General features: G+C 41.7%; 1 protein-coding gene across 15 annotated transcripts in view; it reads left to right on the top strand.

Annotated features, from left to right (window-relative positions):
• Nucleotides 1–27,235, top strand: part of ARPP21 (cAMP regulated phosphoprotein 21) — a 200,057-nt gene that overhangs the window by 144,948 nt on the left and 27,874 nt on the right. For all 15 annotated transcript variants that reach the window (XM_054190877.1, XM_054190879.1, XM_054190882.1 and 12 more), the window contains 4 exons: nucleotides 3,855–4,024; nucleotides 5,605–5,709; nucleotides 8,155–8,418; nucleotides 15,740–15,866. In XM_054190877.1, the coding sequence (XP_054046852.1) occupies nucleotides 3,855–4,024; nucleotides 5,605–5,709; nucleotides 8,155–8,418; nucleotides 15,740–15,866 (666 nt within the window). The remainder of the gene's footprint in view (nucleotides 1–3,854; nucleotides 4,025–5,604; nucleotides 5,710–8,154; nucleotides 8,419–15,739; nucleotides 15,867–27,235) is intronic.

Here is a 27,235-nt window from a genome sequence, read left to right as displayed (position 1 = left end):
TGTGAGAGAGTCGTAATCTCTTCAATTCTGCTTTGTGGCCCTGGTAGTCAGCAGCACTGCGGGGCTTGAACGAGGTATTCGCAGCCACCCGAGCACTGTGGACACTTCAGAAACCACTCAGCTTGAACTGGAGTGCTCGCTGAAAGTTTAAGGCAATTTGTTGCCTCCTTGGTCCAGATGAAGTCCAGATAACGTTACGCTATTACTCCCCACAGTATTGTACTGAAAGCATTGCAAAGGTTCAGGGAGGTTGAGACTGTGATGCTTCTTCACTGATTGGGACTATTTCAGTGACCATGACTAGCCGTGCCGTCAACCTTAGCTGAGTTATGCTGGGTTTAAAATAACAAAGCCTACAGTGCAATGTATTTTCCATTATACTGGGAGCTGAGAGTTGAACTCCAAAATACTGCTTTCAAAGTCCTTAACAAAGCATTTAGGAGCTTTTTGTTTGGGGATTTTTATTTAGAATCAGTATTTTATGTATATTACACCCCTGTGTTCCAGTATTTTGGTGCGAATGCGTAAAGCTTATTTGTGAGTTCGCTGCTAAAAATAATTTTTTAGTCAGAATGCAGTCAAAACAACTCTGAAAGTTGCAGCATTTAAGAAAAACACAGCCTTGACAAAACTACTAAACCACACTTTCCACAGACATTTAGAGCGTAGTATCTGGGGCTGATCAATTTATATTAGTGTATATAAAATCAGGGAAGAGTTCTTGCTTTTCTTAGATTCAAACACGATAAATTTTTTCTAGAGAGATAACTTAGAAAAATACACGTTTGTGCAAGTTACTCAAGACTACTATTTGTGCGTACTTTTTTCAAGCTATTACATCGTTGACATGAGAGCCTCATACTGTCAACATAAATGGTGATTTTAGTCATTTCTTAAAATGACTCGGGGAGAGGACAGAATGGGAGATGGGCATTAGCTAATCCTGTTATTATTAATTGACTCATTTCTGTTGTTCTGGTAGTTGATAGTTCTGTCTGTAGCACTGGAGTTTCTCGGTCAATAGAGAAGGTGGCATTTTGTGTGCTGTGTGGCCCACTCCCATACAAAACTCAGCAGGCCTAGGCAGAAGTCCATCCATAATTGAGGTGATAGGACTGAGAGAAACAAATGAAAGGAATCGCTGCTGCTTCAAGCCCACCAACAGCTGAGAGGTTGTGCTCGTTCCTGGCCATGGCAAGGACAGAGGGCTGCATCTCACCACACTTGCAAGCCAGAAGAGCTGTTTAAGAGGAGCATCTCCTACATCAATTCAGCAGTTTGCAGCAGCTAGCTTGTATTTTTCCGTGATACCTAGGGAGTCTTTGTCTGCCATAGGTATAATGCCTTTCAGTATTGTCACTAGAACCAGAGTACCTGGTCTTCCCTCCTAGCGTGCCTCATTGTCTGAGGAGGCATAATCGAGAGCTCCGTGTGCGTTAGTATGTTTAATATTCAGGGAGCAAGTGGTTGTGTGTACACACAATTTTGCGTTTCCTTCAAACTGCGTGTTTTGTTTCTGTAGCTCCCTTGTAAATACATACATAAGAAAGAAAATGGAGGGAGCAGATTCTTCTAAAGACTGAAATTCTTGTCTCTGGCTGAAAGTCAGGCTGTATTGTAGCATCTGCTGTGTTTTTAACATGCAGCAAAATACATGCTGAAAATTTGCCACTCTTTGGGCTGAGAATCTTTGCATCTTATTAGGGTAATGTTACAAAAGAAGCTCCACAGGGAGGAGACTTAGATTGCTGGATGCTGTGATCGGCTATCAAAGTGATGGATGCTGTCAGAAATATAGATGAAGAGAAGACAGTTTAAAGAAAAGGAAAAAGGAGCTTTGTTTCCTATAATGAATAGATTTTTTTTTTCCCCACATAACATGATTCTTTAGCTTTCTTCTCCTCTTGCAGAGTGGCTACTTCCAGTCTTTTTCTCTCTTTTGATCATAACACCGTGTCCTTTAAAGCTCTTTTCTTCCTTTCACACTACATAGTCACTGACTCTTCAAGCCTCTAATGGCATCCACAGATGCTGTCAGTATCTCCCTGCTCTAATTTATACCTCTCCGCTCCTTCTCCGGTGTTGGCAATCCACACTTTCTTTTACATAGCTGAAGTTTCCTCTCCTATGCTTTACCCTTCTCCTTCCCCAGATAGAGAAGCTTCGTGCTTGCTTTGGGAAAAGACCATTTATATGGCTATGCTGTTTTACTCTGTTTCATCTACTTCACCAATCTGTTTTACCCTTTAGAGGATTCCTCTTGACACGTTCTCTGACTTAACCCCTTTGACAATTTAAGAGCATTTACGTTTCATTCTTACTCCTTTAAATGACATGGCAATCTTTGCCCTTCTGTCAGGGCCACAGTTCATAACTTACAGATGTCTTCTCTGTTACCATCTGATCTCTCCTTTTCATTTCTCATTTCGAGATTTCTTCATGAAAGGTCTAGTTTTTTCATCTTTAAAAGCACTGATGGACCTTTTCTCTTTCAGTTCTGTCATCCTTCACTGAACCACGGGAGATGCTCTTTACGGCTTCCCTTGAGCATCTGGCACAGGCTTTGGGAGCCTGTTATCCTGCTCACCCGGTCTGACTTCCTCAGCCTCCTAAAGTACTTCTGGAGCCTGAGACTCCCGAATCTGGGGAGTCCATGCCATTGTCACCCAGTGTGTTTACAGCAGACAGAACTGCCCCGTGCTTCTCTTCCACTCGCTCTGATGATGACCTTTCTCACTCTGAGTGTGAGACGTGCGCGGTATAATACAGTGACTTCATCCCGAAAGTCTTTGTGCTTTGGAGAGTTAGGGCAAGGTTTCTTTATCTGGTGCTCCTCATACGTTTCTGACCATTATCAATAAGAGGGAGAAACTGAAAGGCTGAGGAGTAGATAGAACAGGTGGAGGCGCCTGTGGTATACAAATCGGAAGTTCATTATTTCACTATTGCTCTCAGTCACTGCGTTCCTCCAGAGTTCCCTTTTTATCTCAGATATTCATACTTTGGTTACCTGCTTTAAATGTTATAACTCCCGTTGCTAAAATCGCTTTTTCTCACAGAAACGTCTCTAATTCCTTTGATTTATGAATTTACGATGGAACTGAAAAGAGAACTGAGGTCACGGAAAACATTTTCCCTACAGAGAAATACTGTTTCTTTTCTGTTTGCAAGACAATGACTTGGGTAAACTTCTTTCTTTTTTAAATAAACATTGCTTTAGCAAGCTTACTTCCCGAAGCAAAAAGAGTTCAGCAACTTCATCGAACTTTGGACAGAATTTTTCCTGTATATAAGAGATTTTTCAAAGACATCTTAAGTGTTTCTTCCTTCATAACTTCCAGTGCCGCCTCCTCTAATTACATAGGGTACAGGTCTCAAAAATAAAGAACTATGTTATTAGAATGTGTAAATAAATTAGTAACATGGTAATTCTGTACAAACTACAGTGTGTCGGGGTAGTTGGGTACATCTGAGTGCTGTTGTGTGGCAATAAAATGTACACGAATGTTCTCTACCTCCAATGTTGGCTCCAGAGTTCACTTTTAGTACTTACTGATTGATGCATCATTGAATGACTTCAAGTAATCATAGCATCTGAATCATCTTACAGCCATGGTAACCTTCCACACATTCCTTGGAAAGTCGTACTGCCAAAACAAATATCTGTTGTCTGCCTTGCCTGCAAAAAAACCCCCAGATGGCTGATACTGTAATGAGACATTGAGAGTGATGGGCACTTGACTGCTGTAGCAGGTCAGGTGAAGAGCAATCAATTAAAGCAAGGTCTTAGGATTTCATACAGAAAACAGTACATTCTTAAAAGTGCTCAGCAAAGGCAGGGTGTTTTGTTTCAGGTCAACCGTTTGTAAATCCTGATGGGACACCGGCAATATACAATCCTCCCAGTGGCCAGCAGACGATGAGGAGCCAGATGGTGGGACAGTCTCAGCAGCAGCCCTCATCCCAGCAGCCGCAACAGGTTCAACAGCCACAGCAGCAAATGGCAAGTCACCTTGTCACACAGGTAGGTGTGGTGGCTGTTGAAAAAAGAGAAGAAGCTCTCAGGGATACGAAGGATGGCCTAAAGGGTAGGAGGGAAGGATGCAGCTAGACAGAACATCAGGATGTTCTTTCCTTTTGAAACAAATTCAGGCTGATGATCTGTATTTTCAATGTGGATGAAACTGATGGAGAAGGAAGATTCCTTGTTCAGTTCCATCTAAAAGATGGTTTCATTTTGAAAAGGACTGTTAAGCAAGTTGCTGCATGTCTACATAAATTTATTTTGCAAAAAATGGCCCATAAGTGAAAGCTGAAGCATTCATTCTCAAACTAGCGCAGTCTGTAATTCTCTGCAAAGAGCTGGGGACCTTTCCCTGTCCCTTTCAACAGCAGTGGGGTTGTGCCAAAGAACCAAATGCAGCACAGGGCTCTACAAATTCTTCCATGTCTGGTTACATCGGGCCTGAGCTTTGGGTAGCCCACTCTCCAAGCACCCCTGCCCCAGATGGAGGGTCTTCTGCCTGTGCCCCATGTTCTGACCACGACCTTGCTCTGAGCTAGAAGCTCTGGAGCTACAGCAGGACAGGGGAAGAGCAGCGTAGTTTGGGCGCAGTGCCACGGTATGTCGGCTCTCTGGCCCCTGGGCTGGCCGTGGCGTGCCGCCAGACATGCTGAGTGTGGACAGCAGGGTTTGGGTCTGGTTCAAATTTAATTTTGTGGATTGTGTGCCTGATCTCCCAGAGCAGAGCAGGCAGAGGAAACTACTCAATCAAGAACGCTACCTCCTGCTTACTGGCAGAGCGGCCAAGATCTGCTGTGGTTCTTGTGTGGCTTTATAATTTGGCATGGTTTCATACCCAGGTTACCCAGAAATGCAATGTTTAAATTCAGTGAAGTTGCTTTGATTTTCCTTGGATTTGTGTGTTTGTGGCTCTCATTTCTCGATTTTGGTCTTAGAAGACATAGGTAGCACCAAACCTGTGTAAGACTCAAGTTAAATGAGAGATTAAACCGAAAGGAACAGTAAAGCTATTCAAAGGTAATAGTGCTGTAGAAAATTGTTCTTTCACTTAGATAAACATCTGCTCCAAGCTGACAGGCCTGTCTCTGTTGTTAATTTGCAGCCTGTTCTTTGTCAATTTATTTTTCTTTAGCTATTGTGTTCTGCCAAAGGAGCTTTAAAATAATTATTCCTTTGCCTATGACACACTCGGAGTTAAATCAGTCATTATCAGCAAAATTCAAATATACACTTACACTGTGCTGCTCTTCCATTTTATCTCTGTAAATTAAATGTAGAATCATAATTTGGCTTTGCCTCGCATCAGTAATAAGAAGGTATAGCTTGGCTTTATTTAATCTAACAGCCATGAAATATATGAAAATAGGCAGAGGAATCTGTAATAAAGAATTGTTTGGTGTAAGGCTAAGACGAAGACTAAAATCACAGTACCTGACCTCTTGTATTTGGGCTGGTGATGAGTCACCTGCATTTTCAGAGCTGTGTTTCTGATCTTTGTTCTCAGTAACAGAGTTTGTTGTTGTTGTTATCTGTCTCTAAGTAGGTTGTATTTATTGTCTTTCACTCTGTTTATTTTGCAGCCTGTTCAGGCAATGCAGCCATCTTCTCAGTCAGTCCAATATCCAGCAGTTTCTTATCCTCCCCAGCATCTCCTGCCAGTCTCTCCAACGCAGCAGTTTTCTGTGGTACTAAAGATTTTTTTTTTTTTTTTTTCTTCCCTTGAAGTTGGGGGTGTGAACATGAGTATGCCCAAGAGCCACTGGGGAGCACTGCGAGTGAGAACCCCATCTAAATCCCTTTTCCTTAACACTTTTGGTACTGACAAGCCTTTTGTGAGAGCGTTCCCACTGATTCTGCTTATCTAACCTGGAGGATGATGTCAGAAGCAGGGCTCTCTACCTGGTTAGCAGACCCTCTAGAAAAATGTTTTGTTGTGCGTGTGATAGGAGCTTGTGTTTCCCCACTTTATGTCGAGGGAGCATTTCAGATTTGAGGTATTCCCTTTTTATGTCCACAAAGACTGGAGAAAAGACCTCTAGAAATCATTGGTTTTTATTTTATATCATTTTATCGATATACTAAGTCGACTGCCTGGATTTATTCCCGATGATACCAGAGCGCTTGGAAAACAGAGTAGCGGTGGACCAGCTGCAGAAGGTGCTGTACGCTATGCATCATGACAAAGCACCAATGGACATGTATAATAAAAATAAATAGAGTGCTCTTCTGGAGTCTGAATCTGGCTTGGTGCTTACAGGGCTAAGATTATACTGTTGTAAAATGAAGCTGACATTTTAAGAGGCACTACAAGACTTTTTTTTCCTGTTATTTTGCTCTCTTGCTCTGGTAATCTTGTTTATGACTGTTTTTTTTTCCCAAGGTAGAGATGTCATGTAGTTATAGTAAGAGATGGAAACAAAGCTGAACAGATCCTTGCAGCTAAAATAATGTTATTAATGCCTGGTAGATGAGCGGTACCATTTAAAGGACAATAAAAAATGTTCCGTGCTGAACAGAAGTTGCATATCTTGGTGCTAATTCTCTTGAAAAGTGTCTTGCAGGCATCTCAGCTTGTTCTAATGGTGGTCATAGGAAGGCTGATATTTTTAGTGGCTAACGTAATAGTCAAACTTCCCCTGAATTAGTGTCTTCAATGTACATTACATTATACGCATAATGTATAAACTATAGGGGTTTGAAGCTCTTGGTCTCTATTGTGCAAATCTAGAGACATTCCAGGCTCAGTGAAGCTTCTTGTAGAATACGTTTGCAGTCATTCGCCATCCAGGTAATGACTGTCCTACCTTTTTAAAGAAACAGCTTCAAACATACAACTTACGTGCCTGAATATGGATGTAAGATGACGGTAAAATTACTAGCATTACTTTCTTACACCACCCGAAGATCTGTCAGGAGTGTTTAAAATGTTGGCCCATGGTATCTGCTCTCAGAGTGGGAGGGTGAGTCTCTGTGCAATCTCTGGCAGTGCTTTCCACAAAGAAACATTTTTTTTTTTTTTTTTCTCCCCTCTTCTGAAGTTTCTAGCCAATAAATACATTGTACAGGCAGGAGGGTTTTGGGGAGCGAACGCCAAGCGGATGCAAACAAAATCAAAGAGGCTCCTTTTAAAAATAGCATGGATGTTCTAAGTGAAAAGCATTTTTATCGTGCTAATTCCCTATCCGTGAGGGGGTATAAGGAAAGGAAGATAATCTGCATATTAGCACATGATGGAATTTTATGCTGGATTTATTGTTGTATAGAGTATGCTTTAATGTTGATTATTTAAAAGTCTTATGATATGGACATAAATGAAAATGCATAGGACCACATTTGTAAGTTTTCGACCTTCACAGAATAAACTTGAGAGCATTGATTGGTATGGATCATTTTGCAAGACTGAACAGATACTGTCTAGAATCCCTGTATCATTACCAGCGTGTAATGAGACTTGGTTCCTCTGACTTTATTTGGTACGTTCATCCTACCATAGATTTATTATTTTTTCCCCACTCCAGTCAAATAAAGTATTGTTTCATTCCAACACTGACTAAAAAGCCTTGAAATAGCAACTGAAGGCTTAGCTGCTTTGCCTTCTCTATGTTTACAACCCTAGATTTTCAAAACAGTACAAAAAGGAAAAGGTCTGCACCTGAATCGTACTGAATTCCTCTTGGGATCATTTTGAAACACAGATGAAATTAACAGCATGTGTTTGGCTGAGGAATTCTGTGTTTGGGGGGAGAGGTATTCAAAATATTATTTTCATGCCCTTTATATTTAAAATGTCTTCTTTTGAACATTGTAAAGTTCACTTGTCATTTTGGAATAAAAGGAGGGGGGGAGAGGGCAGGGTAAAAGCCAAAATAATTGGCTTTTATGCCAAGCCATGCCATTCACCTTGCAGTTTGGAAGCCTTTGTCAAAGCATTTGTAGAGATTTTCATTTTAATTGCCTCCATTTTTGTAGCTACCCATGCAGAGTTTGGCACATATTTGAGCTGAGTGATTCCTTCCTGCCCACCCCCCCCCCCCAGTGCTCTGTTTTGAACCTATTTGGGTTTGCTAATTTGCGTGTCAACTGCAGACATCGTGTCTACATCATTTTCCTACCGCCTTTTTGCCCTGCAGCGAGATGACATGACAACGCAGTTTAACCAGATGAGCTTAAGTCGTCAATCATCAGGAGACAACCCCGAATCGCCTTCTGGTCCTGTCTACCCGTCGCCTATCTTGCAGCAGCCTGCCCAGCAGACAGGTTACATTATGGCTTCCCCAAGTCAGCAGCTTCCCCCGGGAAGCTTTACAGGTTCAGGTCCACCAGTATCCCAGCAAGTGCTGCAGCCGCCGCCGCCGCCCCAGGGTTTTGTGCAACCACCACCGCCACCTGCTCAGGTAGGCAAAACCTTCGCGGCCGGTCTGGCATCGGTGCTTGTGATCACGTCAGAAAGAGTGTATAAAAAAAAAAAAAAATATATATATATATATAAAAAAAAATTACCCAGATTTTATTTTATTTTTTGCCTCCTGGTGAAAGCTTAGCAGATGATTAGGCAGCAGGAAACTCGCAAAGCCTCTATCGTTTCCTGGGTTTCAGCACTTCCTTCCCTATCCTCAAACCCTTTTCCGAACATATGTTTGTACTCCAGGACACATCTGCGCATGAATATGAAGGAGGGAGGGTGAGTAAATATCCATAGTCCTTTTTCCCTGTATATACGCCAAAAGAGCAACATGCACATCAGCCCAGGTAGTCGTTAATCATATTTAATTGACTTGAACATGTGAGATGTCACAGATCAGTAATTTTACCTGTCTTCCTGAAGACTGATTATGTTTTACTGTTCACTACCAAACATCTCTACTTGTCTCCTGGGTACCTTTACAGAATATTGAAAGTGATTACTGTCAAGAAGTAAAATGCACAGATGACTTTCTGGACCATTTTCAAGGCATGCACTTTAAAAAGCCAAATTTCTTTATCCAATTATAGATAACTTCATTTAAACTCTACTTTAAAATGGTATTAATAGTATTTCTTCTGTTTCCATTTTATCCTTTGGAAGAAAATATATAAAAGTAAAATAAAAACCCACCATTTCCTTTAATGTAAAAGCAGCGTAAGCCCTACTGTTTTCTTTTTTTTTGTTTGCCACTTCTTACTGAAAATCTCCAATTGTGTTTGTTAATGGGATTCTGTATTGTCGCAGTAATGAAGAATTTATATTGTTACAATGTTTTAAGTGGGCTAGAGGTCTAGTTAATTAGATCACTAATTAACAATAAAAGAAATCTGAAGACTGCTGGATGCTGACATCTCCTAGAGGACTGAGACATGCACAGTTTTCTATAGTTAGAAACTGTGCGGCCATTTTTTCTGAGAGAAGGCTTGCAAAAATATTTTTTTAAGGAGCTGAAGTTCAATACAATGTGATTTTTTAATTTTTTTTTTTTCAATTGAAAATACGGCTAGAAAAAAGATTTCACTATTTGCCAAATGTAGCGTTTTTTAAATAATTTTGGGCGGGGAAAAAAAGACCTGAACAGCAGAATTCCCTGATGAATCCGTCTCCCCATCTAGACCGCGTTGCCTAAGTGAGTAAGTAGAGGCTGTCCAGGCTTCTCTCCTCGTGTGCAAGCCCCCCGGTGTCCTCAGTGTTTTAATCAAACCTCACGACACTTCTAGTGAACCAGATAAACGTGAGCACCTCCATTTTACAAGCTGTCACGGCAGCAGGCAAAGCGATGCGTCTCCCAGCCCTGCCAGCCAGGGTTTGCTGCGGGGGCTGCGGCATCGTGCTGCCAGCCGTGCCGGGGGGCCCTGCGCCACCTCCTCCCCCTCCTCGGGGGACCCCCTCATCAGTTGACTTTTCACAGGTTGCTTCCGCGGGTTTGCCTGCAGCTCCTGCCCGCGTGTGACTGAGCCTTCGTCACTTGGGGTGGGAAATGTTGGATTTCGCCCTTGCGCGTGCAGCAGGGTGCAGGGTTTTCCCCTCAGTCTGGCGTAGCGTTGCTTTATGAAGATGTTTTTCCTCATTAATGCTTGCTCTGGTGCTGCTGGAGAGGCAGAGGAACTTCTTCAGAGGACAAGTGATGAGGAGGTGCTTTTTCATATATAGGCTGCTGTAGGGCCAGTACCAGTACCGTACTGATGTGTCTGATGGCCACTGTGTCTCTGTCCACACCCCGGATATGGTACATATGGGCTCTTTCCTCCTACGTTGTAACAAAGTGGGAAGCTACCAAGGACAGAAAAATATCTTTTGGGTTTGCAGCAATTTCAGTTATTTCTCTGGGCAATGGTTTGTCCTCGGCGGGTGTAGAAAGGTGAGACATTCAGCACTGCCAGATTCCTCTGCATCTGTTGCACTGCGTGCACCATCTATCTCCAGCTTGTCGCTATTCCAAAAAATCCTTGTCGGATGCCCGTGTGGAAGAGGGGATGGAGCGTGGGGTCAGTCCCTGCTGCCCGTGTCCCTGTGCCGTGAAAGCACAGTGGCCTTCGTCTTCTGGGAGGGACCGGCGCAGATGGGGTTCCCATGCACAGATGGGAACTTCTGATGGACATTTCAAGTTTTAATTTATTCTGTTCAGCCTTAGATTGTAGCACGGTGGTTTGGATACTGCTTCTAGCACATGTATGGCAAATAGGGGATCCCTCTTATAAAGAGATGCGCAAAGCCTTGGGAGATAGTAGTCCCTCTGCCCTAACAGCTCAGCTTTCTGCGCAGGGCAGCTAGACCCCAATTCCCTGTCCTGCCCATGGGCAAACTTCCTTGTGGCAGCGGCTGTTGGCAATCTGAATCACTTGTTGCTCTTTTGGGCTTAGATGCAATCCTATGGCTGCTCTCAGATGCCAAAGCAGGTGGTCTGAGGCAGGCTTTAAAAAAAAAGAAAAAGAAGGGCAATAAAAATGATATTGCATGCAAAACATTATGTGATACATTAATCAACGCTATCAACGTAAAAGCGCTTTTATATCTTAAATGTTGCTATTGAATTTATACTGGTAAAAGGAAGGTCTTGACTAATGGCTAATTACTTCCTGTAAATGCATTGCTGATAAGGTTTTAGTGGGTTGGCTGTGGGACCCTCTATGCTGTTGGAAAAGACCAGAGCAAGGAAAACTTGGGTGGGGGTCCTGTGAGTATGATCATTTCCCTTGGGAAAGGAGGAGAAAGAAAGGCCCTTCAAGCCTACAGACCCAAAGGTACTGCATTTAAATTGTTAGCTTTTGTATTGAAGTTCAGTTAGACGTAGGTCCACAGCTGCTCTCCAAAATTATCTCTTCCAGTCTGTATCAAAGCAGAAGCAGATTGAGCGTGAAATGACATGCCTAAGAATTGATTAGAGGACCCCTTGCATTTCTTTTGCTGCTTCTTTCTTTGCGGCCATTCCCCGGCTTGACAACTGAGTCATGATTTAATAACCTGAAAATAATCATCTGTCTTTGTTCGGCTAATTGGGGAAAAAAAAAACAAACCACAAAACCAAACCCCAACCATTACTCTGGTTTTGGTGAAAGGGACTTTTAGCAGCAAATTCCTGATTGCTTTCTCTGTCACATACAGCAAACATACATCTTTACTTTCTCTATTTCCTTCTATTTTCAATTTTCTTCTCTTTCTGATGGTTCTTCTATAGCACTTGTGGGCCCGAGCACTTCAGCAAGGGTCCACATTCAGTTTTTACAGCATTCTGTCATTGGTGCTTATCATTGCTCTGCCTCTGCAAATGAAGAAATGGGAAAACTGCGAGCACTATGCCAATGGGAAAGCATACATTCCCTTTAAAGCTCTTTTCACCTCTTGACTCACTCTTTGTGGAAGGTGTACTGGCAAAATGATGTAGAAAAATGAAATGGTATGAATTCTTGGAGAGTCTGGGAGAAGTAATACACATGTTGAGGGATTTTTCACCTGAATTAATTTTGTGTCATCCTTGATTCCATCTGTCTCTTTCTAGAAGCCCCCTCCTAGAGAGTCCATAGCTACCCTAAGACAAAAATCTTTATTCGTAGCATGTCTCCTCTAGAAAACTTGGTATGAAAAAGGCTGGGGAGTGACCATAAGTGAGTGGGTCTTTCCTTGATGATCTCCGAAGATTATATTGGAGGACATGCCTGTATTTGTACACAGGCCACTATTTTTTGTTACTGTTGTCATAATTATTATGGGGGATGGAGGGTAGGAGGAAGAGAAAAATCCTTAAAGAATGACTAATCCCAGTCAGATACATACTGGGAAACACAGTACCTCTATGTGTCCGTACATCACTGTGGTTTGTCTTGTCTTCACTCCCATTTATGCAACTGTAACTACCATTAGCAATAGTGTCACCATCACAAATTATCTGGATGAAAGTGTTAATCCAAATCTAACTGGTTGTCAGCGATGTTGAGAGAAGGTGGAGCACCTGTCTGATGGCAGAATTAAGCCGTAAGTCAGCAGGGAGGTAGATTAGGAAAGTAAAATCAGCCTGAAGGATGTATGGAATCCTGTTCCTACCATGAGGAAATAAACAACATACCCGTGACTTTAAGGGATGCTGCTAGAGAGCGGTCCAAGGGAAACCCAGTCTGGTACTAGGGTTCGAACTGTAGATGGACAGAACAAAGCAGAAAGCCAATGCTGTATTGAGTCTCTGTCCATCATCTAGAGAAAAAGCACATTAGAAGGAGGAAAAATTCATGCCTGTTAGTGCCATTTCATGAGTGTCTCTGAAGTGATGTGCCTAGTCCTGTTACAGAGAGAAAAAATAGAGATGCATTGGAATGGTCAGCCTACAAACGAACAAGGAGGGTGTTCACCTTCAAAATAAGAATATCCAAGGCGTTAAGGATCATCTGTCAACTGTTTCCATGGTAATTATTAAAAGGGAGAGGTTTTTCACAGTGTCAAGGATTAAGGTCAAGAAGCTATGCTTTTAGACTAAAAAAGACAGCATTTATTTAGGTTGTGGTCTTAGAAGGGCATAGTTTTTAATTTTTTATTTATTTATTTTTAGGATAACCATACAGCTGTGTTGGCACGCTTGTCAGTGTAGTGGAAACTTCCTGGTTCTGTAAATGTAATATGTTAAACAAGCGAAAGGTTCAAGGTTAGATTGTGCGTTCACATGGGAAAGGAATTCAAGTATAATCTGGCACGTCAGCAGGCTGCTGCAGAAATGTAATGTTTTTTGTCGAAGAGCACATAAGCAGAGGTGTTAGTAACACTGACGTAATGAGAAACTAAAAAATTCAAGAGGGTCAGAGTAGATGATGTAAGTGATACTTGTTATCTCTGATCCCTCTAATTCCACTGTTCACCAAAGTAATATCAGAAAGGACAAATAACGTGTTTCAACTACTGACGCAGAGATGTACTCAAGATAAATGAAAACGTATCCTTCCAAACCCCTCAACCACGAAAGACCTATTTTATCCATGTCTATATTTTACGACAAGCCTTTCTTTTAATGTCTGATCTCTTAAAAAAAAAATCCAAAACAAAAAAATCCAAACCAAACCCAAACCTCTTCTTTGCAAGTGATGTGTGCATGATTACTAGCAAATTCATCCATTAATCTTTCTAAATGAAATTATTTTATTTTTTTTTTTACCCAATGCTTCTACTACTAACATTTTTCAGGGTGATAGATTGCACTCTGATAAGCTTCTAAATGGGTATGTAACAAATGTATTCCAATGAATTGAGAAAATGAGAGAAAGGGAGAGAACACTTTTGACTAACTCTGAGGTGTTATCTGTGTCGTAAAAAATAAATACATTTCCAAATTACTCTGAATGCATCAGTGTATGGATATATTTTTGTGCTAAGCATGTTCAGCTATAAACCTCACTTCAAAACCTATACTCTTCAGGCTATGTTTTAAAGTTAATACCTACAGAATCTTTCCACAGGGGATAATTCACATTGTTCTCATATGCTCGTGTATTTTCAAATATCTTAGGGGCTTGTCTGCACAAGGAAAATGAGGAAGTTGAGGGTAAATCAAATAAATTTAAATCCTTTAAGTGCGACTAAGCTGCAGCCAGGAGAAGTGAGAGTATTTCCACAGGGGTTTAATATTCTTTAATTTGTAGAATACGGTAATAGAAATTAAAGAATATTTGAGAGGATGTCTACTCTGTTCCCCTCCTCCAAGGCAGGATAAGCTATTTGCATCGACTTTGCTTAGGCTGAGTCTTATCACTTCTTTCAAGTCTCCTATTGTAGAGGTTTCCACGAGATGAGTTTATCACATTAAACTTGCCTGATCCCTTATTTATACTGCTGTGATGTTTAAAGAGTGATGTTTGCACCTGAAATGTCTGGGTCAACTTTCCCACCACAGTTACCCATTCAGTAGTCTCCTACTTGCCAAATTAGCCATCCGTACCCTCTTCTTGCCTAGTCTTTTGTATCTATGCCTGTTCTTTCTCATTTGACATCATCTCTAGGAAGGTTTCTGATCTCTCTTATGATGTCCTACCAGTATACAAAAGGATGCAGTTACCTTTACTCTGCTAATACTTTATTTTATGGGTAATCAAGTTGAATAAGCTGGTCAGGAGCATATCGTCCATGCAAATAAAAGTGACAAAAATAGTTTTCATTTTTGTACGAAAAAAACCCCAAAAGCATTTGGTATGACTCTGTGCATATATCTGAGAAGGATAAATGCTACACACAAAGGAAAAAAAAAATTGTATGATTTATAAAGAAATGCTGACAGATGTGGCAAAAGTCACAAAAGGAGCAACGTTCTCCCAAGCCCTTGCCCTCTGCAGTTTGTTGATACCATACGCTGCTAAACTGTCACGTACCCGCAGAACCCACTACAGCTGGAAACAAAAAATTTTGAGTGCTTGGAACTTGCCAAGGGTCAGTTGAAAACTGTTTAGCTTGAGTGTCGCGGTAATGGTGGTGTATGATATGTAGGAAAAAAACCCTTTAGCTCCAGTCACCCTTTAACTTCCATGTTCGCCTCCATGAGAAGGTGATGTAGTCACGTTGCTCTATAATGAGGAGAGTAGGAAAAAGAAGCCCACCTGGCAGAACTCGCTGACTCAGTGCCTACCCTCAGCTCCTGCAAAAGAACAACTATGATTGATTGTTTTTTGAGCTGTAATTGTATTCACACCAAGTGTGAGAGAGGCTTTACAGGGAAGACGTTCATGTAAGGAAAGATGTAGCTGTTAAATGAAAGCATGAATTTAATAATCATTTCCTACAAGTGTTAAGGGCACACACACTCCAGCTTTCCCGCTATCTCACTTCTATATATTTTTACTCCAGGCCATTCTTTGCTTCGAATTGACCATTTTCTCCAGAGTTCACTTAATGGTTCAACATGCTGTCTTATATTTATTATGTTGATGTGGAAGGTGTTGTTTGCATGCATTTTTCTGCAGCATTTGACATTTTACTGTGATTTCTTTGATATATGCATGTAGCATTTTATGCATCCTGTATGGTTTTGTATCTTTCAACTAAAATTCTTTTTCTTCTGTTTCTTAAAGTATTTAAGAAGAAATTTGGGCACTGATAGCCTTTTTCCTAGCAAAGCCGAAAGCAAGCAGCAGTTCTTGAAGAGACACAACGCAAACCTCTCCTCTTGATTACTGTTAATATGCTTGACTTGAACTCTTGCTCCCCTTCCAGTTTTGTTTTATTTTGTGAATCTTTGAGCTTTAGAGTCCGTAGTTAGTTGCTGTTCTCTTTCTTTGCAGATGCCAGTGTATTATTACCCATCTGGTCAGTACCCTACCTCAACAACTCAGCAGTACAGACCCATTGCCTCAGTTCAGTACAACGCACAGCGGAGTCAACAGATCCCACAGACTGCACAGCAAGCAGGTATTTGCATCTGTTACTCATTTCTTCAGCTGCTCGCCGTGCCTTTGCTGGTGAAACCTATTGGTCGTGTTTTGATTTTGAATTTGAACGGCAGAGGAGGAAGCTGGTCACTGGTATGTTTGAAAACATGGTGAATTACAAATTGAGAAACACTTTGCTTGGAGATACCAAGCAATGGAAGAGCGGAGGTTGCGTTCTCCACCACTGCTGTCCTGCACGCAGTGCCACGTCCTCAGTGTCCGTGCTCCACGTGACGGGGCACAAGGAGAGGTGGGAGGGAACTGGTGTGAGCAGTCACATTGCGTGTTCAAGCCAACCATTGAGATTTGTCCTTCATCATACAAACTCCCCCAATGTTTGTAAGACTACACGACGGACAGGTTTGCAGTGTTGCAGAAGGGGCTGTTGGTGCTCCACCACTTTCTGCTCTCCCTGAGCCCGAGGAGCGGTGAGGTGGGTCCGTGTGGTTGGTGCCAGTTGGGACCAGCTTCCCGCAGCGACGTGCAGCTGGAAGGGGGGCCGTTACACTGTAAGAGAGTGAGTAGCAGGTCTCACAGTGAACCGGTCTCTTTTCCTGCTGTGTCATGCCACTCCTGATGGCACCAGAGTGAGAGAGACGTAGGCAGAGTTGGGCTGGTGCATGTTGGCGGGAGGGCAGGGGTCGTGCTCATGAAAGGGTCCTCGCATTTCAAGGGAATAAACAGTTCTTCTGGCTTTGGAGGTTATTTTTTCTTTTTTTCAAATTATATTGATTGTGTTTTTCTTTAGTGCACACCTCCCCTCGTAGGGTGTCTCAAACAGTAACTCCAAGGTGTGTGGGGGGATGTTGTTTCCCGGTAGGGCTTGCAATTACAGACATGCCACGTAGGACAAAGCATTCATCTTTCTGTCTGGGTTTGGCAGAAACCCTTCTGAATGGCAAAGCAGGTTCCCTGCTAAGGCATTGATACAAAAGTCTTTTAAGATGCAAGTCAAGAGCCCAGACGCGAGACATGAACAAGACTTATGGGGTCGTCCAGCCGTCAACCTGTCTCTGTAATGCGACTGCTGGCAATTTTGTTCGCACTCTCTCAAGTGCTCAGGGAAACAAAGACACAGCAAATGCAGCTATAACTAAGCAATTGATTACTTATTTTTTTTAAGCTATTCTGTGTTCTGATAAAATCAGTGTTTGGCCAGTGTCAGGGTGGCTTACAGTATCTGCTTTCATAACTTTATACATTCCTGAGAGAGAAGAGGGTGAGATATTGCTCAAAGGTCATCTGTCTCTTCTGACTTCTCCTGTCTAACAGTCTGGTGCCATATTTATTACTTCTATATAGTGGGCCGTTGAACCTAAGTGCAAATCAACTTAGATGACATTATCTGGGTCTACTGTGTTGTTATAAAACCATATTTGTCAGTTTAATGCTACCTCCGTAGCATAGTGAAGATCACGGTAAATGAAGTGCACAAGAGATGACCTGAAGGACCTGAGTGATGTTCTGTAGAATACCCAGCCACTTGATCTCGAGGAAATCCTAGTTTTAAAAATATATTGTAGCACAGGAGCTGTTACAGTTGAGTACAGACAACGCCGAGATGCAAATGCTAATTTTGTTTCTGTGTTTACTGCATTGTTTTCCATACATGTTTGGAAAACATGAGTCAAGGAGTTTGTGTAGAATCTCTAGCACATCGCTCTTTTCCTGCAGTTCGCTCTTTCAGCTGCCTGCTCAGTTGGAAACATTATTCTTATCTCTTGTTTAAAAACGAAAACATTGTGACTACAGTTTAGACTCCCTGCTGTGGGTGATGATTTTAAGCATTTAGCTATTCTCAGATCTTGAGACTTGGCTGAGAACAGATTCCTCAAGCTGGTTCATCCCTTTGGGCTCAGTTACATCCTTTCCCATAGTCGTCGTCCGAGCTTGTGATAGGCATGCCAGGAAGCAGCTTGCAGCTTCCTACAGATATTTTATTGGAGATGGTGAAAAGATCATTCAGATTTATGTTCCACTGCATCCCTTGGTGTTTGGAAAATAACTAACTTTCCAAAATGTCACATAACCTGTACTAAAATAAAAGAGAAACTAAAGCGTAGGCAAGTATATTAGCAGGAAGTTCACTGTAAGCACCGAGACACCAAAAACCCAAATGATTCAGTGATGGTCTCAGATGGTTTCATGCCCAGTGTCGCTGCGTCTGCTTTTCTTCCCGTGAGCCTGCCCACACACATACATTTCGCTCCTCGTGTGCCCTGTGGCCTCAGCCTACCTGCAGAGTCTTCATCTCTTCTGGTTCCTCTTCGATGCCCCGTAGCTGCCTGCTGGGCAGGAGGCAGTGCTATGGCACCGCAGCAGATTGTCCGGTGGCACCTAAACAGAGCAAATAACTGCTAGCTCGTAACGCAGCCTTTTGATGGTAGGGCAGGTAGGCTGGGGCATGCCTCTCCTCTTTCAAGGCACTGATTTTTATGAAACTTCCATCTCTGTGTCAAATGTGATAGAAATCAGATGGCGAGCTCAAAAAGTTACTCTGAGGGTTATTTGAAGGGAAAACTGGCAGAGCAATCACACTCATTTTTCCTTCAGAAACCAGTTTAAAAAAAAAAAAAAAAAAACAACCACAAAACGAGCACAAAATCTTCTAAATCTTCCTAGCAACTTGTATGTGACTGGAGAATAGCAATCAACAAGTGAGCATTTCAGACTGCACTTTCCCTTCCCGTGCAGACTGCTTCACATCAGCAGGCGAGCGGGTTGTGCAGGGTTGTGTTATCCCTGTCCGGGACAACAAGGGGCAGGAAAATGAAGACGTGATGGAGAGTAGCGCTGGCGAAACAGGGAACGCTGAGGGAGGGAAGGGGGAAGAGATGGGAAGGAGGCAGAGGAAGAGACAATTTCTGAAATGGCTTCTCCAAAGACCTCGCAACACTTGCTGCTGCTTCGGGGCGAGGACGGCTGCCGCGCAGGCTGGGAGCTCCCGCGGGAGCCCAGGCTCTCTGCCTGTACCTGCCGGCTGGCTCCTGCGGCAGCGTGAACAGCAGGCCAGCCTCCTCCTGGCAGCTCAGAAAATGTTTTATTAAAATAAAAAAAAAAAAAAAGTTTGCCTGCTTGGAGGAGCTTTGGAAGCTTTCAAAGCAGCAGCAAGGATCAGATCTTGCTTTGCCCGCTTCGGGCTGCAGAGGTCAAAGTTTGATCTAATGCCAGCAATTTGTTTTCATTTTTCTTAGAAAAGGTCTCTTCAGGAGCAGAGAGATACCAATGACTTTTACAGCAAACAGCTAAAGTAAAATGTCAGCACAGCATCTGTGGTGGCTCAGGGAGCCTGTACTCTCTTGTGGCTCTGGAAGGAGAGCAATATTAAGTTAAAATGGTTCCAGGGCAGAAAAAAAGATGAGCTCACCTAAAATTAGATTAGAGCTCTGGCAGCCATAAATCATTTGGAGAGAAGGAGGAGAACTTTTTGTGTGTATTTATTTACATTTTGTATTGTTCTTTTTTTTCCTTAAGTGCCGGCTTGTGTGAGAACATAAGCGACCCATTTCTAGGAGAAGCCGCCAAGAGTTGTTCTTGTTGATTTGAGAATCACCCATGTTGATTTGAGAATTGTCCATGAAGGTTTTATAAAATCCTCTGCCATTTGATTTATGTTAGTTTCTGTTCAAGCCAAAATGTGGTATCTGATGGCATGGTAGCATGGTCTGTAAACAGAAATACTTTTATTTCACTTAGATACATACCATCGTTGTTCTTCTTCATTATGCTGCTTCTGCACCGTTCTTGTGTCCGGTCCTGCGGAAGGCAAAGGTTTTCCAAGTGTTGCGGTTGAGTGGGGCCAGGGTCCAAGGCGGTGTCTGCCACACTGTGGCATGCGTAGGACACCATAGGTGGATTCCCAGGACATGTTCAGGCAGCTCTTCTGAAAAGCAGTATGCTCATTTTTCAAACTATTTGTTTATGTTGCTGTTAGTCATTTCTGCACTCTGTAACAGATGATACTTAAGATACTGTGAAATGCCCAGTTCTGTAACCACACAGAAGAAAATATTGTTTCTGTATTTCCCTCTAGCAGTACTCTATAAATTGCATGTTTAGCATTTTATTCTTCAGTAATTATCTCTATATTGATAGTTTCGAAAGCTTTTATTCCTAGCTGTTGTGTTTGAATAGAAAAATGGAGATATATTGATGATAAATCAGTAACGATTTCTATTTTATCATGATAGAAGAAATCAGCAGTGTGTTATTTTCTGTTTGTGTCCCTGTATTTTCTTTCATTATAGCAAGTGCCGTGTACTGTGAGGATTTTTTATCTTTAAAGTGCTTCATAAACATGAGCTGGATAAGTACATGAGTATTACTTTGGGATAAGCAACTGTTCTTATTGCCGTTCACAAACGGATAAGCTGCAACAAATTGCATGATTTTTTCCAACTTTGGTTCATTGTTGTATGTCTTCCAGATAATTTCATAACGCAACAGAAATTTTATGGATAAAATAATATTTAGATTCATGTTTGGGCAATAGTCCTAAAAGGCAGTTAGCTTGGTTGACCACACAGTTGCAAGGTAAAAATCTGTAGCGTGTGTTTTGCATCGGTAATGAAGATTGTCTTTTGAGGAGATTAAAGTTAGACCTACAGTATTCGGTTAAAAAAACCTTCCAGTCAGAAGTTTCTGCTATAATATTTCCAGAGAAAATAAGACGGTATTTGGCATAATTGGGTAGTCTTTAATTCCTGCAATTAATGCAATGATTTTTAGGATTTCTCATTTGAGAATCAACAAATGTTGCCATTATAACTTGTTTCAGTGCCCAGATAGCATGGGAAGGCTCAGATTGCATAGGAAATCTCTGCTTTTTCCTGAAAGCAGGATAGTTGGTTGTGTACAGTAGCACCACGGGCGAAAGGAAGCTGTTAGATGAGGAAAGTATATATCTGAACACTGCCTTGGTGTAGAGTCCTTTCTTAACAAGTATCCATGGATCTTCTGTAAACAGCGAATGTTTTTCTTGAGGGAAAGGTAATATTTCTGGTGGAGTACTGTATTATTAGCCTTTACAGCTTCCAGTAAGAAAAAAGAGGTAATTGTCTCTTTAATGCATCCCTGAAACAAATTTTAAGCAAAGACAAAATGTACCTTAACATAGTCCATAAATGTGTTTAGGTAGAAATCAGAGTCAAATTGACAGTGAAATACCAAATTTCTCCTTAATTTAATCATTTAGGTGTCAGCATAATTGAAGAAGTGTCATTGTCAAGTCTCTTTCATCCTCTTTGTCTTCTGAAAGCATTTGTCGCTATAAACTGATACTGAGAGGGGGAAAAAAAGCAGGAAGGGAAATGTGCAGCACTAAAAAAAAAATTGTTTTGTTATCATGGTCGTTAGAGAACCTTATAAAGAAAGATTGCAGCTTTCTACCTTCATTAACAACCTGACAGGAGCTCATGGTCCACGAGAGATTTGTTTGCATAATTCCATCTGTAATTTCTGTGCTTATATAAACATAAACAACTTCCATTTTTAAGTATCTAATTATCCGAAGAAACTATTTCTCCAACAGTAATTGCTTACTGCACTGTTGAAACGGATTTGTACTGAAGGTGTCCATCTGCGTTTAATGCTATATTTTTCTCCAGCAGATACTGCATCTCCTGGAAAGCATTGCAGGGGGTGTGTGTCTCATTTTTACAGGGGCTTGGCAGGAAAGGGAGGGACAGAGCTCTGCTGTTTCAGGTACTTAAGCGTAGTGCTGCGTTCGCTAACGTCGAAGTAAGGCTTTGAAATTTAAAAGCAGTTTATGAAACGGTAGGGCCAGATCAAGAAGGAGTTTGCAGCAATTGCAGGAGGAGGACTGACTTCAAAATTGTGATCTTGGAGTGATCCATACCGATATTATTAGATTCCGTCCCAAGTATTTTATGTTTAAGTTGCCCAGAAACTTGCATCTTCACCTACGACCGCTTCCATTTTGACGGTGCTGAGTGTCTCAGACCAAGAGCATCTGCGCGGCAGAGCTAAGCGCTCCTCCTGCCAGCTGCCTTAGAGGCTGCTTCTGACAGGTGTGCTGTGGAGGTGCCTGTAGCAAACCTAGGGGACTGCTCCTCAGGCTTGGGTTTGGGTGTTGATTTTTATTTTTTTCTTAAATCACATCTGCAGGAGAAAGAGCCCTTGCGGTTTTGGTTTTTTTTTTTAAATTTGATTTTATGATCTGGTTCCAACTTTATGCATTCCCATGGGATGAGAAACCCGGATGCCTTGACCTGAGAGGGTTTTAACCCATGTTGTGCACTGCGGGGGGAAACGCTCACCGCGATCTCTGCTGTTCAGGGATGGGCCACATCTTTCTTGCAGTTCTTTCTTTAAAGGTGTGAAGGAACAGAGAATTAAATGCATGAAAAAGAACGGCATAAAGCAAGAAACTCGCTTAGTTCTGATTATATATTTTATGTTCTTTTTTTGCCTTTGTACTGTTTCGCCATTGTATATGGTGTGTGATTAAGATTAGCTCCAAGACCCAGCCTCCTCCTCAGTGTTTCCTATTACCTACCCTTAGGGAGTTTCTTGCTCAAGTTTTGCACCTTGGATTTCATTCCTCTACTGCTGGGGGAGGATTCTGTGACTGAATATTGCGTTCAAGACTTCTTAGAAGCTTGCTGGGAAAGCTAGGACTACAGCTTAAAAGTTTTTCTATTTCTAGTCTTAGAAACACTAAATCCTGTTGTCCTTCTGACATTAAGTAATAGTGCTGCACCAGTACTCAACCACCGTTCAGCTTTACAGAATATCTGTAATTTAAATTAATAGCAGAATTAATACTATCACATTCCCTGCAGCGTACTTGATTCTGAAAATTAAAAGGCAAAATGACTTTTGTCAAAAAGCTTTGTTCTTCCTCAAATGACTTGTTTAATTATTCAGCGTTCACACCAAGAGACAGCAAATATTGAAGGAAAAGAACACCGGTAGGCTCGACAGCCATAAAAGTCTTAAGACAGACATTTATTTGTGGTTTTCTTTCAAGGCTTCTCAAGTTTTGTTCAACTTCTGTAGCACTAATTAAAATCTAAGCCATTTTTTGACAGTGTTCCTCCAGTTTCACACTCAAATACAGGTTTTTAAATTTTTTTTCTTTTTAGAGAATTAGTATGCGTTAATCCCATGTCAGTTAATGTACAGGAGGAAGCAGAAAGAGAAAAGATGTCTAACAGCATTATGGACTGGATAGGACTTCAAAATAGCCACTGTAAAAATAGCAGAGGCCACACTAAGATGTAGGGAATGTTCTAAGGTATTCAATGGTGTCTACAAGGGATCTTTGTATTTCTGTCTTTTCTTTGCCAAAGAGAGTCATACATCATCTGTATTGCTAATTCTGTGTTGGATCAATGCACAGTGCTCCCACTTCTTGCGATGGAAATTTCCAGCACTGAATAATTGAGAGGTTTATATTGTAGTCCTTGAGAGCACAGACAGATTTCATCTTTTCTTTTTTTTATTATTTTTCCTATTTTTTCTTTTCCAATACCATCCTGCCATTGCTAAAACTAGCGGAGCCCTGCCGTTGACAGAGGTGCTAGAAGGGCTCTCTGGAGGGGCAGAGGCCATCTCCAGCTCTGCTTCAGGCATGCTGCTCACAGTAGGTCTGTAGGCTTTGGGGCTCAATTTTCTGTAACTTTCCGACAGATGAAAGCGTGCAATGGGATGGAGAAGTGCAGGAGGGCTTTTGGGTCTAAGCTAGTAATTGAAGAAATACTGTTGAATGTACACCAGAGATCTGCGCTGCCTGGGGGGGGGGGGCTTTTGCCTTACTGTTGCTATTGATTGAGGATTTAAGAACCGAAGCACACTTTGCAGTTCTAAAACTTAATAGAACAGGACACTTATTTAGATTGGGATGCGGCAGAAGAAATGCGTGTGAGTATGAGCTGCCGGGAAGAAGGGCCACAGCGTGCATTCAGTGTTAGGGCAGAGGAACTCAAGAACCGTGTCCCGGTAACTGAGGTGCCATTCTGCTGACCAGCCCTCGTATGTAAAAAAAGTCCCAGTGCCTTTACCTGAATTGTGTTCAACCTTTGTTACAATCAGTTATTGTTTGCCTAAACCGTCCTCAAGAACAACATCCCTTGGCAATTGCAAGGACATTTTCATTTTGACTCGCCAACACTGGATGTATAGAATGTATGCATTTATATAGCAAGTGAGCAATTGTCTTAATTTCTCTTTTGTTTGTTTGCAAATGAAATAAGGCTGACAGTGTGGGTGTGCGAAGGAGGCAGCCCTTGAGTCTTCTCAAAGAAAGGAGCTGTTTTCCTTAGCAACAGGCAAGGATACGTGATACCTCCCCAAATAGTTCTTTACCTCTTCCCCGGGTCCTGCTCTCTGTTGCAGCTCATTCATTATGCACCAGAGCAGATAGCATTCCTGCAGCATGAGCTAATTGTAATGCGTGAGGGCTGGTAGCTGTCACTGGTATTGGACAGAAAAATAAAATTAAAAAAAAAAATTAATTTGCTGTCTGAATGTCTAGTTCTAACAACAGCTTGATTATTTCTGTTATGACTAGTGATGCATAGTCCCTGCTGAAGTTCCAGTGGGTATCACTGGCGTTTATCATTATGAACGATAAGGATAAATGCAGGTTTTCTTGCTACAGACTCTGGTAAGGGTTCCCCCATGGCTGACAGATGTAGATTGAGAAGGGAAAGAGGTGATCTTTTACTCAGCCTTTGCTGCCAGTCTAAAGACCTAGCTGTAAATGCGAGTCATTTTACGTTAATTCACTCCAGAACTGACAAATAGAGGTTGGTTAATACCATTTAGAGCTGCTGTTGCCGCTTCTGTTTACGTGCTGGTGGCAAGACGTGACTATATCCTCATCAGGGATGTTATTTTCAGGATGAAGAGAAAAATAAGCATACTACTCAGTATGCCAAACTTAAATTCATTTTTAAAAAAATGCTCTTTCAAACCTAGAGATGTCCGTGATGTAGAAGTTTGAATCCCTAAGCCAACCATACCTGAATAATGGGAAGTTAGATAATCTTTTACCCCAGTATACCTGAAAGGAGATGAGATTAAAAGTACTTTACCACAGATTTTCCTTCTGTATTTTTATGGATTTAATTTAATTTAATTTTTATTTTCAGTGCAATGCTCGGGATAATCTCTTGGCAAGAAATACAGTCTCTTGACTACCGTCTTACAAGCTCTTAACAAGGAAAGGGAGACAGTCCAATCTGTGCGATAACGATTCTTGTACCGTAGTCATGCCAAGGAGCTACAGCTAGCCTTGAGAGCCCTCTGTGCTAAGGACTTTATATATAAATGTGAAGGGATTTTCTTTTCCTTCCCTGAGATGCAGCAAAGAGCTTGCATCCAGGGTTAAAGGAAATATTAACGTAGGCACCTTAGTGGCCATCCAGTTCAGGGCTATTGTCTGTCTGTAAGTTCCTTAGCTTAGGTAAATACGAAAAACAAAGAAGCAGCTTTTACTGTGGCAGCTGTTGATTCATTCGTTACCTGTAAATGTTGGGCACCCAGAGTTCCCACTGAGTGCTGAAAATGGTAAGTAGCTTTTGGAATCATTTACGTAGGATCTTCGCGTGTGCTTGCCTAAATATTACTGTTTGGAATAATTCATGTTTTTGAAAGTGTTTGAATTTCTCATCATCTTCAGTCTTCGTGTTCCTTCTGTTTGCTTATGCAATAAAAACCCAGAACCATAATGAGAAGTGAGTGGTCTTTGCCTGTAAGTAAGAGCAGTCTTTTGCGTGTTGCTAATCACTTCTCTCCAAAAGACCTTAGCCCTGTGGCATTACTTAAAAAAAAAACAAGGAAAAAAAAGAAATCCATTTCTGAGTAAGCAAATATTTAGGCGATATATATGTATCCTTGGTCTTTCTGTCAGCCTGTGTTATCAAAACAATTTATTATATGCTTCAGCACTGTCCTTGGGGCTTCCAAGTAGCATGCTGATTAAACAGAACATCTTCAATAGCATCTGCTCAACAATGGTGTGTTTCCAGTTTGCTCTTTGTTGAGAGCTACCTTTCATCAGGTACCGAGTCTGCAGGAGTGCGAAAGACTGGATTTTTTACAGGTCCTACAAAGGAACCTCCACAAATGAAAATTTTTAACGTTGCCAAGTACCACTTTATAGAATAAGCAAAAGAGGGGAAATGTATTAAATTATAAGAAGCAATGTGCTACTTCAAAATGATTGCTGTGTTAATAGTTTGTATCAAATGGCAATTTTAATTCTGGCTCTATTGGAGAAAATAGAAAGTAATTAATCTTTTGTAGCACATTGTGAAAAATAAGGGCTTAAACAGGATCTCAGTGAGGCTGTTCCTTCACTTAACCTTGAGCTGGGCAATAAATAATTATAAATGCAGCTACATCGCAAGGCGAAAGTAATTTGGTGAAATAGAATTATCATATAATGCAGGAATTAGAAATCTGAATTAGGTTTCCTGATGTTCTTTGTACCAGGGAAGTATGAATTTGCCAGTGATTTGTGTGTAGAAGAGTGGAGCCAGGTTTTACAAAGCACCTTTTTACACCCCAGCTATCACCAAATTATTTGGATTGCAGTGCTGGCATAGGCAAATGCTCCTGCGCTCTTTCAGCTATAACTCACATAGAGCCTCTGATGATAGGACTTGTTTTATGGAGGGAGAAGGTGATGTCCAAGGTGCGTGGATGTATTAACATCTTTTGAGTACTTTCTTGCTCTTCACTCAGGGCACCGTATCATCAGTGCTGCCTTCCACGAATTGTTCAGTGGTACCACATCATATAAAGTTTCTGCTCAGTTGCGGTGAGCTGCTGAGGAGACTAAAGACACAAGTCAGAGCTGCTTTACCCAGAGCCTCTCTCTCCTGCCCATGCAGCTTCAGGGGCTTCCTTTTCCCTCTGTGCCACACTGCTGTTCCTTACGGCTCCCACGCATGCCTCGTCGATCCCAAAGCAGCGTAACCTTGCTTCACCTTGGGGCTTTTCGGCCAAGTCAGTGGAAGCTGGTCGGTGAAAGGATCAATGAAGCATATAGGATATGGGTCATCAGTTCATATCGTGGAGCTGTGTGCTGGATGCTCTGATAAGGAGAGGCAAAGGATGTGGAAAAATATATGCAGGGGGAAGGGAGAGAGCTGTGTTTTTCTGCTCTGGAAGTCTGCTTCAATATACCGGCCCACTGGAGCAACAGGCAGGAGCCATTCAAGCCCCTGGCTAGCTCTGTAAAAATGGGAAGCCGTAGTTTGTTATGTCCGGGTTGTGTTAAGGAAGAAAACTTTCCTAAGTAAAATAATATAAATATTATTCCGCTTTTCTTTGAGTCGCTCATCTGTGTCTCCCAGAAATACGGCCTTGCAATAGAAG

This window comes from Rissa tridactyla, chromosome 2 (assembly GCF_028500815.1).
Source record: "Rissa tridactyla isolate bRisTri1 chromosome 2, bRisTri1.patW.cur.20221130, whole genome shotgun sequence".
Classification (NCBI taxonomy): Eukaryota; Metazoa; Chordata; class Aves; order Charadriiformes; family Laridae; genus Rissa; species Rissa tridactyla.
The sequence above is the reverse complement of the archived record's forward strand: the minus strand, read 5'-3'. Positions and strand labels throughout refer to the sequence as shown.